Source organism: Saccostrea cucullata, unplaced genomic scaffold (genome assembly GCF_032062105.1).
Source record: "Saccostrea cucullata isolate Sc308-1 unplaced genomic scaffold, CSIRO_AGI_Scuc_v1 ctg498, whole genome shotgun sequence".
NCBI lineage: Eukaryota > Metazoa > Mollusca > Bivalvia > Ostreida > Ostreidae > Saccostrea > Saccostrea cuccullata.
In genome coordinates this window covers 81,049-96,827 of record NW_026923078.1, presented here as the reverse complement: position 1 = coordinate 96,827, position 15,779 = coordinate 81,049, and the positions used below count along the sequence as shown (strand labels likewise).

At 31.1% G+C, this 15,779-nt stretch overlaps 1 protein-coding gene across 1 annotated transcript in view; it reads right to left on the bottom strand.

Annotated features, from left to right (window-relative positions):
* LOC134263115 (cell death abnormality protein 1-like) overlaps positions 1–14,065 on the bottom strand; it is a 76,292-nt gene extending 62,227 nt beyond the window's left edge. Inside the window, exon 1 of the mRNA XM_062745425.1 lies at positions 13,960–14,065. Coding sequence (XP_062601409.1) covers positions 13,960–14,060 — 101 coding nt within the window. The 5' untranslated portion in view covers positions 14,061–14,065. The remainder of the gene's footprint in view (positions 1–13,959) is intronic.
* Positions 14,066–15,779: the final 1,714 nt, after the last annotated feature.

The following is a 15,779-nucleotide window of genomic DNA, read 5'->3' as shown; positions in this document are numbered from 1 at the left end:
ATTCATTAGTAAATTAAGAATGAAAACAGAAAAGGAATCGTTTATTAGTGATATCGTATCAGTAAGCACAAAATTATACATGATGTATATCAATGTATCTTTTCTTCGCACATACACATGTGTTGTCACAAATAAGATAAAGACTGAAAAACATACAAGCAACACTAATCATTCCTATAGTTATTTTAAAAAGGACAGTCATTCTACTCATGCGAAACGCTCTGTTTATGCAATCAAGGTCTACAAAATAAAAATTTTCTTCAATTTTTTAAACGATATATATATATATATATATATATATATATATATATATATATATATATATATATATATATATATATATATATATATATATATATATATAAAGATAATCAACACATAAATTAAATAAAAAGAAATTAATGATCATCCGTTAAGTCTATATTTATTTTACAAATGTGCAAATTAAAGTAAAAAAACCCGGACCTTTTCTGATATAAGGTGCTGAAGTAGCTTTACCTCTATATGGATTTAAAACGGTATTTTTCTTTATTACAATGTAATATGTGGTAATCAGTAAGTATCGTTATTCCCATAGGGATTAGTTTGTTTGTGTTAAGAGTGATACACTCACATTATAACAATAGGAAAATGGAGTCACTTTAGGACACTATCATCAGTTCAGTCGCGCATGAGTGATAAACTTAAATTTTAATACAATGTGAATGAACAGTTTAGTCACTTAATAAGGCAAAAATTTTCTCATTTTATGTCCTTTGAATTTACCTCCTCTATTTGAGAAACCGGTACTGGATTTGTGTTTTTCAGCCCCCTGTTTCTGTTTGGTCCTGAATAAAGTGCACAATTGCAACGTTTCCTTGTCATGTTTTTTCTTTATTTACATTCATCTGAGTTTTCAGCTCTATTATGGAAAAGCCCAAAGAGAAAGTACCTGCTCCGATTTTTTGAAATCCTCCTGTCTGATTTCCCTTAATTCATTATTAAGCCTAGTTTTTTTCATTCCCCCCCCCCCAAATATTTGATGGATTCTCTCATAAATTCCATCTTCAGAGAAGGGTTTTTCCTTCCAAAGATATTGCAAGAAAATGTCAATGTCCTTATCTTCAGGATAAGGATGCAGCTGATAATCCATTTGAATTCATAAATTGTGAAAATGTTTTATTTTTCATTGAAACATACATTCCCTCTCGGGCAAAGGCAAGTTAATGTCCAGTTCTCAGCTTTTTCAGTGAAATTATCACAAGCAATGGAGACAGTATCAGTGAATTTGTTTGAATTTACTTCTGGTGAATCAAAATCTGTTAGACTAAATCCATAATCGAACTAGTCTTCAATTTCACTTTGTAATCATAAGAGGCTAGATCATTCGTCATTTACGCAATAAAAGCGATTCTAATATTTCAACAATGCTGTCGAAAGTTCAAATAGTCTCTATTGAAAAGCAGATATAATGAAATAAGATAAACAGTTCAATGAACAATGTTCTTGAATATTACAAAAGAGACCATTTCAGGTAATATGAGCTGCAACTTTGATGTCAGAATGTTTATTGTTAAATTGTGAAAAACTATTTCAATGACAGAAAAAATAACATTAATAAACTTTTTTCTTTTTCTTTTGTATAAGATTTTCAAAAATAAAACAAGAAATAAATGGTCAAATATGTACTTAATATATAAATAATTCATTTTCATACTTATTTTACGAAAACGGAATAAAGAGGAAAAGGGTAGTAAAATTGCGTCAAAACAGAGTTAGATAATTTTGATTTTGCAATGAATCGTATCCGTGATGCCCTTGTGACTGACTGCTTGTATTCAGGTTTGAATACATCTGTGTAGTTCTCTTGAGGTCACTTTTACTAAAATTCATGAAAATATATGCATGAGAAATGATTTGTTTTGTCACAATATCATAAAAGTTAAAATGTCTTTTTTTTTTAAATTGCCTTCAATAATTTATATACTCCTAATTCATACATCGTCTAAATTTTAAATTTGATTAATAACATATCGACTTCAATTTTCAACTTACAGGAGGAAATCATGTGTCTGGGTTGAAATTAATTTTAGTTAAGGTTAATTTTCCTACCTTTTTTGTAGTCTGTAAATGAGAGTTATATTCAGCACTATTGACAAAACAGATACCGTAGCCAGAACTGCCAATGGAATCACTAAATATAGACTCGAAGTAAAATCTTTACCTGAAATAGATTGCAAAATATCAAACCGAGAGACTAATATCCGCAATTTATTCTCAAAATACTTATTTAAGGGGCCGACTGGGCATTCCATTGTTAAATAATTTGCGCATTTTAGTAAAATGAAGCGTTGCTACTACTTAAAATTAACTTTTTTCACCTAATTAATTCAATTCAATAAAATTAAGAAATTATAGGTTGCATTATTTAATTACAGTTTTATATAATTGATAATTTAAATGATTTTCCAACTGATATGTTAATTTGCGTCTTGAAAGTATGCTTTTGACGCTATGATGTACTGAAGTTCTTAAAGAATCGGTCATAAAAATTTTACAAAAGAAAACTATTAAAGCACGTAAGACGAAAGTGCAATGGAGTTGCCAAAGTGCAATATATGACCTGAGCAAACACCGACGATTCGCCTTAGTCCGGTGGTTTACGCCAATATCCGATGGTTCGTTCACAACGAGAAGCGTTACGCTAAGGTTCGAATCTCTTATTCGCCGAGGTACGATGGGGCGAAGGACAATCAACGTTTATAACGTCTCAATAGTCCGACGTCAGTCTTTGATGCCATTGTCCTTCATTCAAAAGACATTAATTAGTATTTGTCCTTCCATACAATTTTACTGAGTTTGTTTATATCGTGTACCCATCAGAAAAATTAGAGGAGGTCCTCGCACACCACTCGATTGATACTTGTAAGACATGTCTTCGCCTGATTATGGTTAGACTGGCAGCTATTCAAGGGATGAGGATAGTATTGCATTTAATATTTCTTGTTTTTATCTATTAAGGACAGTACGACCTTTCCATGGCGCGGCATCGCATATTGCCGCCGTAATAACATGACAGCATTAACGTTGATTATTTTTCGCACCATCGTGTCAAACCATCGAAGTTTGGCGCAAACTATCGGACTTTAGCGTAACCGTCGGGCTTTGGTGTCAAACATATACGTGAATATGAATTAAGATAGATAACATTTATGTGCAATTTGTCTGAAATATTTATGTTCAAAGGCTACATTAAGGAATTTAAACCGACTTGAAACCTAAAGAATTCTGATGAAATGCTAAATAGCTGCGTGACATATGTTGAGAGAATTTTTTTTCAGTCAATGTTTACTTAATTATTATGAAAAATGAATTCTTGGAAGTATTAGTTACTGCTTTTGCCGCATATACATGTACGTACGGGAATAAATGCATCTATGATTTGTTGAATTGATAGTAGTTGAAGATTTGATAGGGGCATCCTCCAAAACTGCTATGCTTGTGGACGATTTTTGAATTCCACAAGACACAGAAATAGTTCCGTTAAAGGTGGCCTCTGAAAGAATAAATGAAAAGATTACTTTAAATTTGAAAGATTTTGAAATGAATGCGGAAAACAAAGAAATTTCACTACGGTTCTTTTAAACAATTATCGACATTTAAAATTTAAAAACCTTCAAAAACGTAGATAGGTTGAAGAAAAGGTCCAGTTGTCAAGTTGACAGGTTTGGATATCAGCTGAAATATATCGTCGTCAGTAACATTGAAAGTTACTGATGTTCTACCATTTCCACAATGGAGATTTACCAAATGATTGGCCCTTTTGTGGTCGAAAATATCGACTTTCATATGGCAGTTGAATTTAATAGCATCCAATGCAAATTGTAATGTCCCCGAAAATTGAGGTTTAATCAAACAGTTGCAGTCCATTTCCATTTTCTGGTAATTAAAGTAGATCACAGATCCTAATCTCGTTTTGCCATCACAGCTTACAATCTCTACTGTACTGGAAGCTAAAAATAAAAAAAAGATAAACATCTTCAAATACCAGTTGGCAGCAACAGTGCACTTAATTTCATGTACATCTTAAATATTGAAAAAATAATATGCAGATCTCATATATATATTAATTATAGATTAACATAATCAATTTTATTGAAGGTGTTTAACATGTGAGGTACAATTTAAACTGAAAAAAGTTCTAATTGTAAATATCTCAATGACTTAAATCATTAATCTTTAATCCCCGGAGACGCATTTGGACGTACTTTCACCATCACAAATTTAAAACTGTTGGCGTTTTGTACATACATATATAATTAAAATACAATAAAACAATTGATATTTTCTTAAACTAGAGAAGAAGTTGAACATTTTTGCTACATAAAATTTTTCTATGTGATGTTAAGAAATTATCGTCAACTTGAATTGAATATTGCATATCCTACCAGGAAGTTGATAAAATTACGCATAAATGACTGATTTTGTGCTACATTGTATTTTCTGTTGGCTTAATCTTAATAGAAACTTAAAATAAAATTAAAATAAATTCTATAATCCGATAGCTAGGTATTTCCCTACATTTTTTATGATGGACGTTAAAAGGTACATTCATCAGTTACAGATATATTTGCTGTTGAATATCTGTTACGAGTAAAACACTCAAAATGCACTGTGACGTCATTTGACGTTTTACATGTACAATGAAATTGTTAATGAACGCAATGTAAAACAAACTGATTCTTTTGATACTTGAAACAGATTTATTTTTTTTTAAATGACATATTTGTAAAGAAGAGTTAGTCATTAGCTCAGGGCTCCGATTGCTCGCATTGTTTTAGAAATCTTTGTCGAATCTGTGTCATTTCTACATGTACTTAGGAACAATTAATCTAAATATTATCGTTACCATTTTACACATAAAAAAATACATAGAGGATATTCAATGTTTTGTGGTTGAATATGGAATTTATTTCACGAGTGGGATGGGATTTTTTGATATTTTCACGAGTGCGAAGCACGAGTGAAAATATAAAAAAAAATCCTGTCTCACGAGTGAAATAAATTCCATATTCAACTACAAAACATTCAATTTTCTGTTTATTACATTTTTAAAAAATTTTCCTTTGCCTCTGTCTTTTTGTAATACAGTCATAGGCTCGTTACGTCATAGATGGGCTGTTGAGACGTCGTAGTTAAGAGAGGTGAAAACACTTTAAACATGATTTTTGAAACATATTTTTGCAACATATTTTTGGTAATTTTGACAGTTTTATTCGCTGTCAGAATCGTTTATTTATTTCCATCTATCTTATATTAAGTCAAGGAAGATTTTTTAACAGCAATCTTCGTTATGGGAAGGGAAATCGAGAGTTTTCCTGCACTTGTGATATTCGTCACACTGTGACAGGATATCATTTTGAAATCCTTTAACGCTGTGACAGAATATCCTTTTTCTTCAATGAATAAATTACAGTATTTCACGCGTAAAAATGTAATAAAGATTCTTATGAAGGCAACACATGTATCACAAGTAAAGCCTTAATTTTTTTTTTATGATAAAACAATAAAAATATATCAAAAAAAATAATTATATTGAAATCATTGGAAATACTAGTAGATTTTATTTTTTCCTGTTTATGAGGAATATATTTGTAGTTTTCTACACAAATTCCGTGGAAATTAGGCGATAATGCAAAGGGAAACTTTTGTTTGAATATTTACATTTCTGTTAGGTATTACGTACACAGAGGGGAACACAGTTTGAAACTCCATGTACATGTAAGATAAGTGATACAGATTCAAACATTTCCACTGCGACTTTGAATACAAGAAATCGGTGAAAATGCTTTTTGAAACAGAGAAAGAGAGACGTCGTCACTGAGTTGTACTGAGTTGCAAGAAACTCGTTGGTCTATGTGAACCATTATGAGATGGATAGGGCAGCACCTCGAATAAGTAAATGTATTCCCATTATACTTCAGGTTCAATTTCACAGATTTTTTTATAGAAATGTAAAGCGTTCTTTGAATCTATGATTCTGTATCTATTATAAATAAATGTGTACATGTACGTAATGTACTTGCATTCAAGTGTGTTTTATATGTCATATATATATATCTCAAGTCATGGTCCCTAGTCATTTTTTTGCAACTAGAATGGAAATTGATCTTATTCTTACATTTACGCCGTGGTTAGATAGTTTTGCACTAGAAAAAACGAAGTGAGTGTCACCTTTTTGCGACATTTTTGAAGAGAAGTACTTACTGTCTTTACAATTTTGTGTCCAATAAACCTTAACATAATAAATAAGTATTAATTGGATTATATATGTAATTTATGGTGTTTGTATGTACAATTTTGGATTAGAAATTATTAAAGAAGATTTTATTACTTCCTAGACTTTGGTGAAAGGCTGAAAGGCAAACGCGAGAGTTATTTTCCATTCAGATCTATTCTTTGCTTTAAAATATATAGAGAATTTAGTAAGGAATAATGTGAAAATCATTATAGTACAAGACGCTGTTAAAGATTCGTCATATCTGATCTCCAATGCTAAAACAAATAAAATTGGAAGTTTTTTATGTATTTTTTAGTTAAACACTGGGTAAAGAAATCTCGATTATAGTAAATTAAGAATAAAAAAAAGAAAAGGAGTCGTTCATTAGTGATATCGTATCAATAAACACAAAATTATACATAGTGTATATCAATGTTTCTTTTCTTCGTACATAGCAAGTATTGTTACAAACCAGATAAAAGTCATTAAGTCTATTTATTTTAAAACTGTGCAAACTCAAAAAAAAAAAAATCAAAAAAAAAAAAAAAAAAAAAAAAAAAAAAAACAAAAAAAAAAAAAAAAAAAAAAAAAAAAAAAGAAAAGAAAAAAAAGCCAAACTTTTTCTGATATAAGGTGCTGTAGTAGTTTTACCTCCATAAGGATAAGCGTGTGCATTAGTAAAACGTTAAGTTAAAACAGTATTTTTCTTTATTAATCCTTCAAACAAAGTAGACGTCACATAATCAGTTTTATCATATAGATATTATATAGTCTCTAATAAAATACTACTAAAAATCTTGAGAATTTTAGCATTCAATATCTTAACGTTTAATTGAACGCTGAGTTTGTATTACGTATATGAGTATGCCCGAAACATTCCGAATAATATCGAACACCCGGTGTAAACAAAAAAAAGTCGTCTGGTGAAATTCTCAAAAACAAAAACAAAAATTTGAAGTAAATTAAAGAAAGGAAGTGGCATCTAGGTAAGATGTGTTTATCTAAAAAAGAAATAAAATTATTTCTTTAAATCAAGTACGTATTAGACCCATTAAAGCATAAATAAGCAAATCAAATCACTCGGTAGGGTCATCGGAATGATGCGATATTCAACGCTTATAGACAGATAATAATGAATAATGAATACCGATACTAAAAATCATTAATCTGGGGTTTGGCCAATATTGGCACTCACTGGCTGTTCAAATTCACTCGCAAGCTCGTGCATTTAAACAGCCAACTCGTGCAAATATTTACCAATATAAGTTCAATAATCCATTATTATTCAGCTTTATATCAAAATGACTTTTTAGAGGTGATAAAGTTGTCAACGATTACGAAGTGTGTTTCTGTGTTGTTTCAAATGGCTCTAAAAATATGAAGAACTTTGAGTCATTTTGATATTATTTCGACTGAAAGTATTATTTATGCCCGGGGGACCACTTATGAATATAAATTTAAGTTTTGGTATATTTGGTCGAGGTGGGAGAAGTTATTCATAAATAAAGGTTAATTGTGCATTTAAAAATATACATCATGAAGAATGTTCTTTTTATCGATAAATTATGAGATATCGATATATACATACTTGTCTTTATATGTACATGTAATACTTAAAGTTAAATATTATCTATTTACTCGCTATGAGGACAAAAGTTTATCGTCCCCTAAGACAGCAAACTATTTCCCGAGGCGCAGCCGAGGGAAATAGTTTGCTGTCGAGGGGGACGATAAACTTGCTATTGTCCGAATAGTCTGTAAATAGGTGTTTTATTATACCGATGCTGACTTTACTTTTGTTACTTCATAATATATTCGTCAAAATCCGTATATCAGAAGTTTTCAGAGATGAAAAGCGAGGGAAACAGAATACCCCCGGTGAATAGTCTGATGACTATATTACCAAGGGCAGATAACACAAAAAGTATTTCACGGTAGGGACTGTTTGAAAAAGATAGCATGTTTATTCGTCTTATTTTTATATAGAATAAATTCAAAGAGGTATGATAACATATACTATTGTCAAAAGGACATGCCCCTTTATAGTTTTTCTGTTTGTAAATGACACTGACATATCTTTTAATTAATTATGTAAAAGTTTCATACAAAATTAGTTTCGAAAAGTTCCATTTAGATGATCAAAAGATAGTGCTAACGGCGGATGTGTCGGTCATTGGGGGATACTTTCTGGTCCAATTGACCTTATTGCACATACGGAATTTCCAGGGATCGGTTTTTAAGACCTCTTCACATGAAGGATTTGTTTAGGTATGAAATGAGATCTATCTATTTTCTTTATCTACATGTTTTGCATGTTTTCAACAAACTGGGTTTTACTCATATTATGTGACATGTAACTGTTTTAAAATTTTGAAGCGTCTTGGATGAGGTAACTGTATATTTATTAGGTAATACACGGTATCATCTACGTTTTATGTGAATTCAATTAACCCCCACTTTTCATATCCTTAAGTAGAACAAATCTTGAATGCATTTTTTTTTATAAATCACGTTAAAGCATTCCTTTAGTATCATTATCTTGGATATACGTACATGTAATTACACGTATACCTTCATATTTATCATTTGACTGAAACCTCATCTCTAATGCTTTACTGGACAGCCATATACGTATAAATTATTACAGAATTCTGTTTTGTTTACAGATTTTTATACAAGATCGATCACTGTTATCTCCAACATTTACATTACTAAGCAAACGACGTAACGTTGTGAAAGAAAAGTTTACTGATATGGCAATATAAACATGAATCATTCAGGTCATTAGCAATAGCATATGAAACTTTTAAGAATCAATTCATTTTATAACCTAATCCACATTCTTCCAATTTTATTTAAAATCTTAAAAATATAAACACATCGAATTTCAGACAAAAAGGTTGATTATGATAGGTCAGTTTTGTGTGATTTACATTATCGTTTCATGTAGCATATCAAAGTTTTTGTTTATATGATTCATGTGATTTTCATTGTAACATTTTGATAGCTTGTGCTTAGTCGAAGAACCAGCTGCGTGAACCAGCATCGGAGGAGGATGTTCTGCTAATACTCATGTTTAAGTACACATAAGATAGTAACATTTAAGTGTTTCTAATGTGAAATTATATGTACTTACCATTTGTTAGACATCCAGAGACATGATTGCACAGGTCCTCTCTACACATACAATGTTGTTGACAATTGTGGCCATAACTTGGGTATCGACATTTATTTTCACATTTGATTCCAAAGAACCCAGTTTGACATACTTGAAAAAAAAAACAGGCATAAACTATTAGTGTTCTACCAGGACCTTCTTATTAGAGGAAAAAGTGACATTTGTTATGATGTCAGACATATTTTGTTTACAAGTTCTAAATATTTAAGTACATGTATAATCTTTTGATTAAAATGAAGTGGTAATATTTTCAACTTTGTCATTGCTTGTTATCGTAAAGCTTTTAATACTTTAAAGCATATCTTAAAATCGGGTTTAAAAAAGTATTACTTGAAATTTATAGAAACAATTTTTTTTAAAAAGTGAATGACTGTTTATAAATGAATATTCCTTGTTTTGAAATACAGCTTACTGGTGCCTGATATTGATGTCGGAGAAAGAGTTTGAGAACCATCTACAAAACAGTAATCAATAAATAAAATTAGAACAAAGTTCACAAAACATGTAAATTAACCATTTCTTCAATATTTTTGATACGTGTTTTATATCTTAAGGTCTTATGTGTTTTATATTTTAAGAAATGTTCCTTGTTTTGAAATATAGCTTACTGGTGCCTGTAATTGCTGTCGGGTAAAGAGTTTGAGAACCATCTACAAAATAGTGATTAATAGATAAAAATACAACAAAGTAAATTAAACATTTATTCAATATTTTTAATACGTTTTTTTTATATTTTAAGATCCCTTTGTTGCAAAATTCAAGTGAAGTTTGTCGTCAATGACCAACAGTATTAATAAGACCACAAATAATTGTGTTGATATCAGCCTTAAAAACGTTTTCTTGACTTTCCAAAACATCTTTCCATTCTCATTTTCCCCTCAAAAGTCTCAAAATCATAACTAAAATCTAACTGTAAGATAGGATTCTTCTCATATTTCTTGTATCTAAAAATTTACGAAATTTTCACAGAATCAAGGAGAGACAATGTCACTGAGTGATGGTATCAGTGAGATTAAAGTTGACCGTTTTATATAATTGAGGTAAGGTCAGGTCAAAAGCATGGCCTTTTCCCTGAATATTAAGAATAAAAAAATATTGTTACCGATTTTGCGATCCTTACTAATATTTCAAAAGATTAAATGTTTTTTCTTCTTTTTTCATAAAAAGATACTACGATACAGTGCATATAAGGTGATATTGCCAAATTGACAAAAATGATTCAACTTAAATCATGGATATTGACTTATTCGAATTTTCTCTACTTTTCTTAAATTTTTAGTATTTAATAGTTACCTTTTTATGCTTTCTATATTTAAATTTTTCTTATTTTCACATATGGTAAAGTTGTAACAAGAAGATGCAATATAATACAAAAGCAAAAACTTTTGATCATTTACTAAGAGAGAGAAAAAACTTTTTACGAATTTTTGGCTCAAATCTATACTTATGTTGAAAGCTTTTAAAACCTAACATAGCTCTAATTTGTTTGAAAAATCATATTTATTTGATCTATCTTGAAACATTAGTTCCTTATTATCGATTTATATATCTTACTCTTGAAAATTCTTTCAAGTCGTTAATTGTGTAAAAATTATAACTATATTCATTGTTCTATAACAATTTTGAGACACCGAGAAGATATTTTCATACACAACCATTCCCCTAAAAAAAAAGGCCATGGTAGTTTTCAAACGCAGATAACCTTTTTTTATTTAAATTTGTAAACTTGTGATAAGGAAGGAAACATATGGTCTTTTAAATCTCTTTCACCTAAATATAATTATAAACCATGTAAGCAAATATACTTTGAATATGCTATCTTGTCAGAAACCAGAGAAGAATCCTACCTTAATCCTTTTGCCAGAGTTTGACGTATATAAACTATATATCGATAAAATGAGACTATAAACATTTTACTGTTTCATTTCTAAATTACAAGCCAAACTTAAAAAAAATATAATGATCCTTTTTAGCTATATATTGCGTTATTTGTTTATCTTTTGAAATACAGTTACATTACTCTGCTTAATTTAAATTGAGGTCCCATGGATGTTCAAAATTGAAATAGGTGCTTTGTAGTTGTACTTGGATGGATTTTAGTGGGAAAAAGAAAGCATTTTGAAAAAGGTTCAAAATTTCATGATTTTGGATTACGTATTGTTGTACAGACATGCCTTGGCATCCGTTTTCTTTATCACAATATTCCTTCACACAATTACACGTTTCCTGGCATCCTTTTCCAAACCCTGGATAACGACAAGGGAGTTCACAATCTAGTCCTGTATAACCAGGGCCACAATCTAAAAAATAATAATTGAAAAATAGTAATTACTACACACAATGTAAAATAATAAAATAATATGGTTAAGAGAGCCTTAAAAGAATGGCATGCATGACGAGTAATTGATAGAGAGATTGCAATTGTTCGCTGTTTTAGTTTCCATTAAAGAGTTTTTCTAACACAAAGAGAACTATTCACGGTGGCTCAGTCGGTAGAGCGCTCGCTGCGTGATCGGGAGGACGTGAATTCGCGAACAGCCCAAGTCGATAAAAAATAGATAGGAACTGTTCCTTCGCCATGCGCTCGCCACTTGAGGTGAAAGTTGCGAGTCCTTGGGATGCGACCTTAAAAACCGAGGTCCCGTGTCACGGCAGGCGTTGGCACGATTAAGAAACCTCACTACTCAATGGACCTTAGTGCCGAGTAAAGATAAAAATTGTAGCCCTTCACTGGTATATTGTGATATCGCTTCATGAGTGAAAAATTCTCGAATGGCACGTAGAGCAACATAAATAAATAAATCAATCTTGCAAAGAGATTCCACCACATGCCGATGGAGTGCTTGAAATTTGATCTTTAGTTTTGCACCAATGTTATCGAGCAGTAATTGCTGAACTGTAGTTCTCTGCTTGAGAAAATTCGGACAGATAAAGCAGAGAGATCCAAGCGTTGTAAAAACCTTCGATTTACGCCTACGATATTTTGTCATTGCTTTAGCTATTTATTTCGTGTAGTTTAAGCTTTCTGTGGTTTTTAGAGTTGTATCCTATAACTAATCATATATCTAACTCTTATTTTTGATACTTTATATTTATCTTTTAACGGTCCGAAACAGTCATGTGAATAGTTCTGTAACGTCTGTTTCAAAAGAATTCCATCGAAACGTCCGTAATTAACCAGAAACAACCACTTGTTAGCGTTGAAGGGTAAATAAATTATAGGAATTGATGTTAAATATATGATGAATTATTATGTACCATTTTTAAAGCTGAGGAAAATAGAAAATACAAGAAAAATACCAAAAGAAAGTGACAAAAAATCGACGGCGTAAATCGAAGGTTTTTGCAAAGATCTGGATCTGTAGCTCTCTGTTTTTTCGGTCCGAATTTTTCAAGCAGAGAGCTACAGTTCTGCAGCTAATCGAGCATTTAAGGGATCTTTATCGGTAATACTGTATTGGACGTGACAAGGGACCTCCGATTTAAGGTTTCAAATAAAGAACCCACAACTTCCATATCATAGTGATGAGCACTGGGCTTAGAACAGGTCAGTCGCGGGAATCGTTCGAAGCAGCGACCTTCCGAGCACAGATATTTGGCGAGCGAGGATTATTTTTTCTGGTTACAAGAAAAGCCATTCGAAAAGTTTCTCAATATTACCAAGTTTTTTTTTTCGAACGTGTGATTGAAGTATTGCTTCTTTAAAATGTATCTTACAAGATATTTGTAAAAGTTACTAGAATACTTGTATTTCTAATATAACCTGGCATTATAGTATATGGGAATCGTCAATATTACAGTGTTTGGTGTTTTTTGCCTTTAAAACAATCTGAAAGCAGTTTATAAATCAGAAGATTATGTATAAATCTTTCACGTAGTTGAGGGTAACATTCAAAATTTTCACATCAAGAAATTGACAACCATTGTCAATCGAGACACAGCCGAGGTTGACAATGCTTTTCGAGTAGTGAAAATTTTCAATGTTACACTCAACTACATGCACATGCAAGATTTATTATATTATACTGAAAGTTTTATACAAAAACATATACCAGTGAACTGTGCGCGCATAAATTTTGCGAAATCGCTTTTTTTTTTGGAATATCACCCATCGTCAAGCACTATTGACTGTTGTTACGCTGGAGGGTATGGCTTCATTATTCAGCGGGTAATAGTTTTAAAAAAAAAAATTCTCGACCAATCCGATTCAACTAATTTACATGAACGTATGATATCCAGAAATGTTACATGTACAATCATATACAAAATCGGACATTTTACATTATATTGTCAGATTTTAATTTGTTACTTACCTTTAATAACTGCCGCATTAACAGTTGTATTTTTCCTTAAAATGAGGAATATATATATTATATTTGTGCTCAAATACATGTTTTAAACTTCTTTTATGGTCAAATACATTTGTACAATAAAGCCTTTTTAACTAGACAATGAAGTTTAAATTGAAATACGTGTCTTTAGATACTTTAAACTGTACATGAACAAAAGCATCAAATCTTACCTTTGAGGACTCTCATGAAAAAGATAAAAATGTATTAAAGTCAAATAGAAAATTAAAACATATCTTGCCAAATTTTCCATGTACGAAAGAGATACCATCATTTTCCATAAAAACCTAGTTTTTCTCTTTAATTCGACATCCCCAAAATGTGCTAAAATACGCATTACAAGGAAGAGTTTCAAGACGTGAACAAACAACTGTGTTATCAAAAATAAAGTGGATGCTTATTGCATCAGACAAATATATGATATTTAAATACGTAGAAAGAAATATTACAAACAATCTCTGATAAAGTTTTGAAAAGCATAATGATTAAAATATGTTAAAATTAATATTGCTAAAATGGGAATAATTATAAGAATTATAAATACATTGATGTAAGAAATGAATTTATTTGTTTCTCATTTTATATGGTGTCAACTGAGTTAGGACAGTTATGCCGTATAAAATGGGTAACTATTAAATTCATTACTTATAATTCAATTTTCATTCATTCGATGTAATAATAAAAGATGACTGTTCTAACAAAATGACTTCAGTTTGTACAAAATGTGAATGTAACGTCAGGCGGATTGATATATTTTTGACTAAAATCAATGTGACGTAGGCAACCCATTTTATACGATATAAAGTAAATTTTTCATCCAATCAATTACAGCGTTACAACCAGAGTTAAATTATTTAAAACTATTGTTGAAAGATTCGGCAGGTTGCAGGGAGGTTAGAGAGTGGTTGGATGGCTCCCTTGATAATATATTGCCAGTAAATATAGAATACATGACAAAGAGTAAGGACTAGACTTTTGTTTCCCTGAATTAATATATCCCCCGCCCTATTTTTACTCATATCAAGGCCTAGAGGGGCTTAAGTTATCTAAACCGATACACGTACTAGGTCATTGATTTATTCAGATTAAAAACAAAGAAATATAATAATTTTGTAGATAAGAACATTTCTAGAAAGAAAAGTGAAGCTTCGGATTCTATTCTATGACGAAGGAATAATGAGTGATGTTCCCCAACCGCAACGGTTGCTATTCAGAGATTTCGTGCTTTCACTTGCGTACCCCTTTTGAATTTAAGTTGATTTTTTTTTTTGGGGGGGGGTTAAAAATAAAAAAAATGAAGAGGGTCCTTCGCCAAAATGTTCATCTGAAGCTTAATTGGAAATAAATTGATGATATGTTAATCTCATTAAATTATACAATTGTATCTATTTTGTTGTCAATGCGATGATTCTGAATCCAAAGGAGTAAAAGATTTATCAAGCCCAAAGAGTCAGCTGAACCTTGGTTTCCGATGGTGGAAATTCATCATAGTGACAGAAAATTGCAGCAAAATAACATATAATAATACCCATAGTTTGAAAAGCGAGAGGGTATATTGTGATCGGAATGTCCATCCACCCGTCTGTTTAGCTGTACGTCCGTCTGTTACTTTTTTTGTAACCATCTCCTATCCACAACTCCTCTTATACCACTAAGTGAAGTTTGATGAAACTTTCACAGAATCTTTGATACCTAGAGCCATTGTGCATCTTTATTTTTACTTTTTGAACGGGCACAACATTTACATTTCCCATGGCAAAACAGACATTGCCATTCTTTCTATAATATTAAAGAGTAGCCATCTCTTATCAAAACTCCTCCTATAGCACTGAATAAAATCTAATGACACAGATGCTTTATTACAAAATGTCATTGTGCACCTCCTATTACACGTTTTGATCTGACAGGAAAGTGGGAGGGTATTGAGGATAGAGGTTTCCGTCCGTCTGTCTGTACGACCGTTCGTCTGTTACTTCAAAGGAATAACAATTAT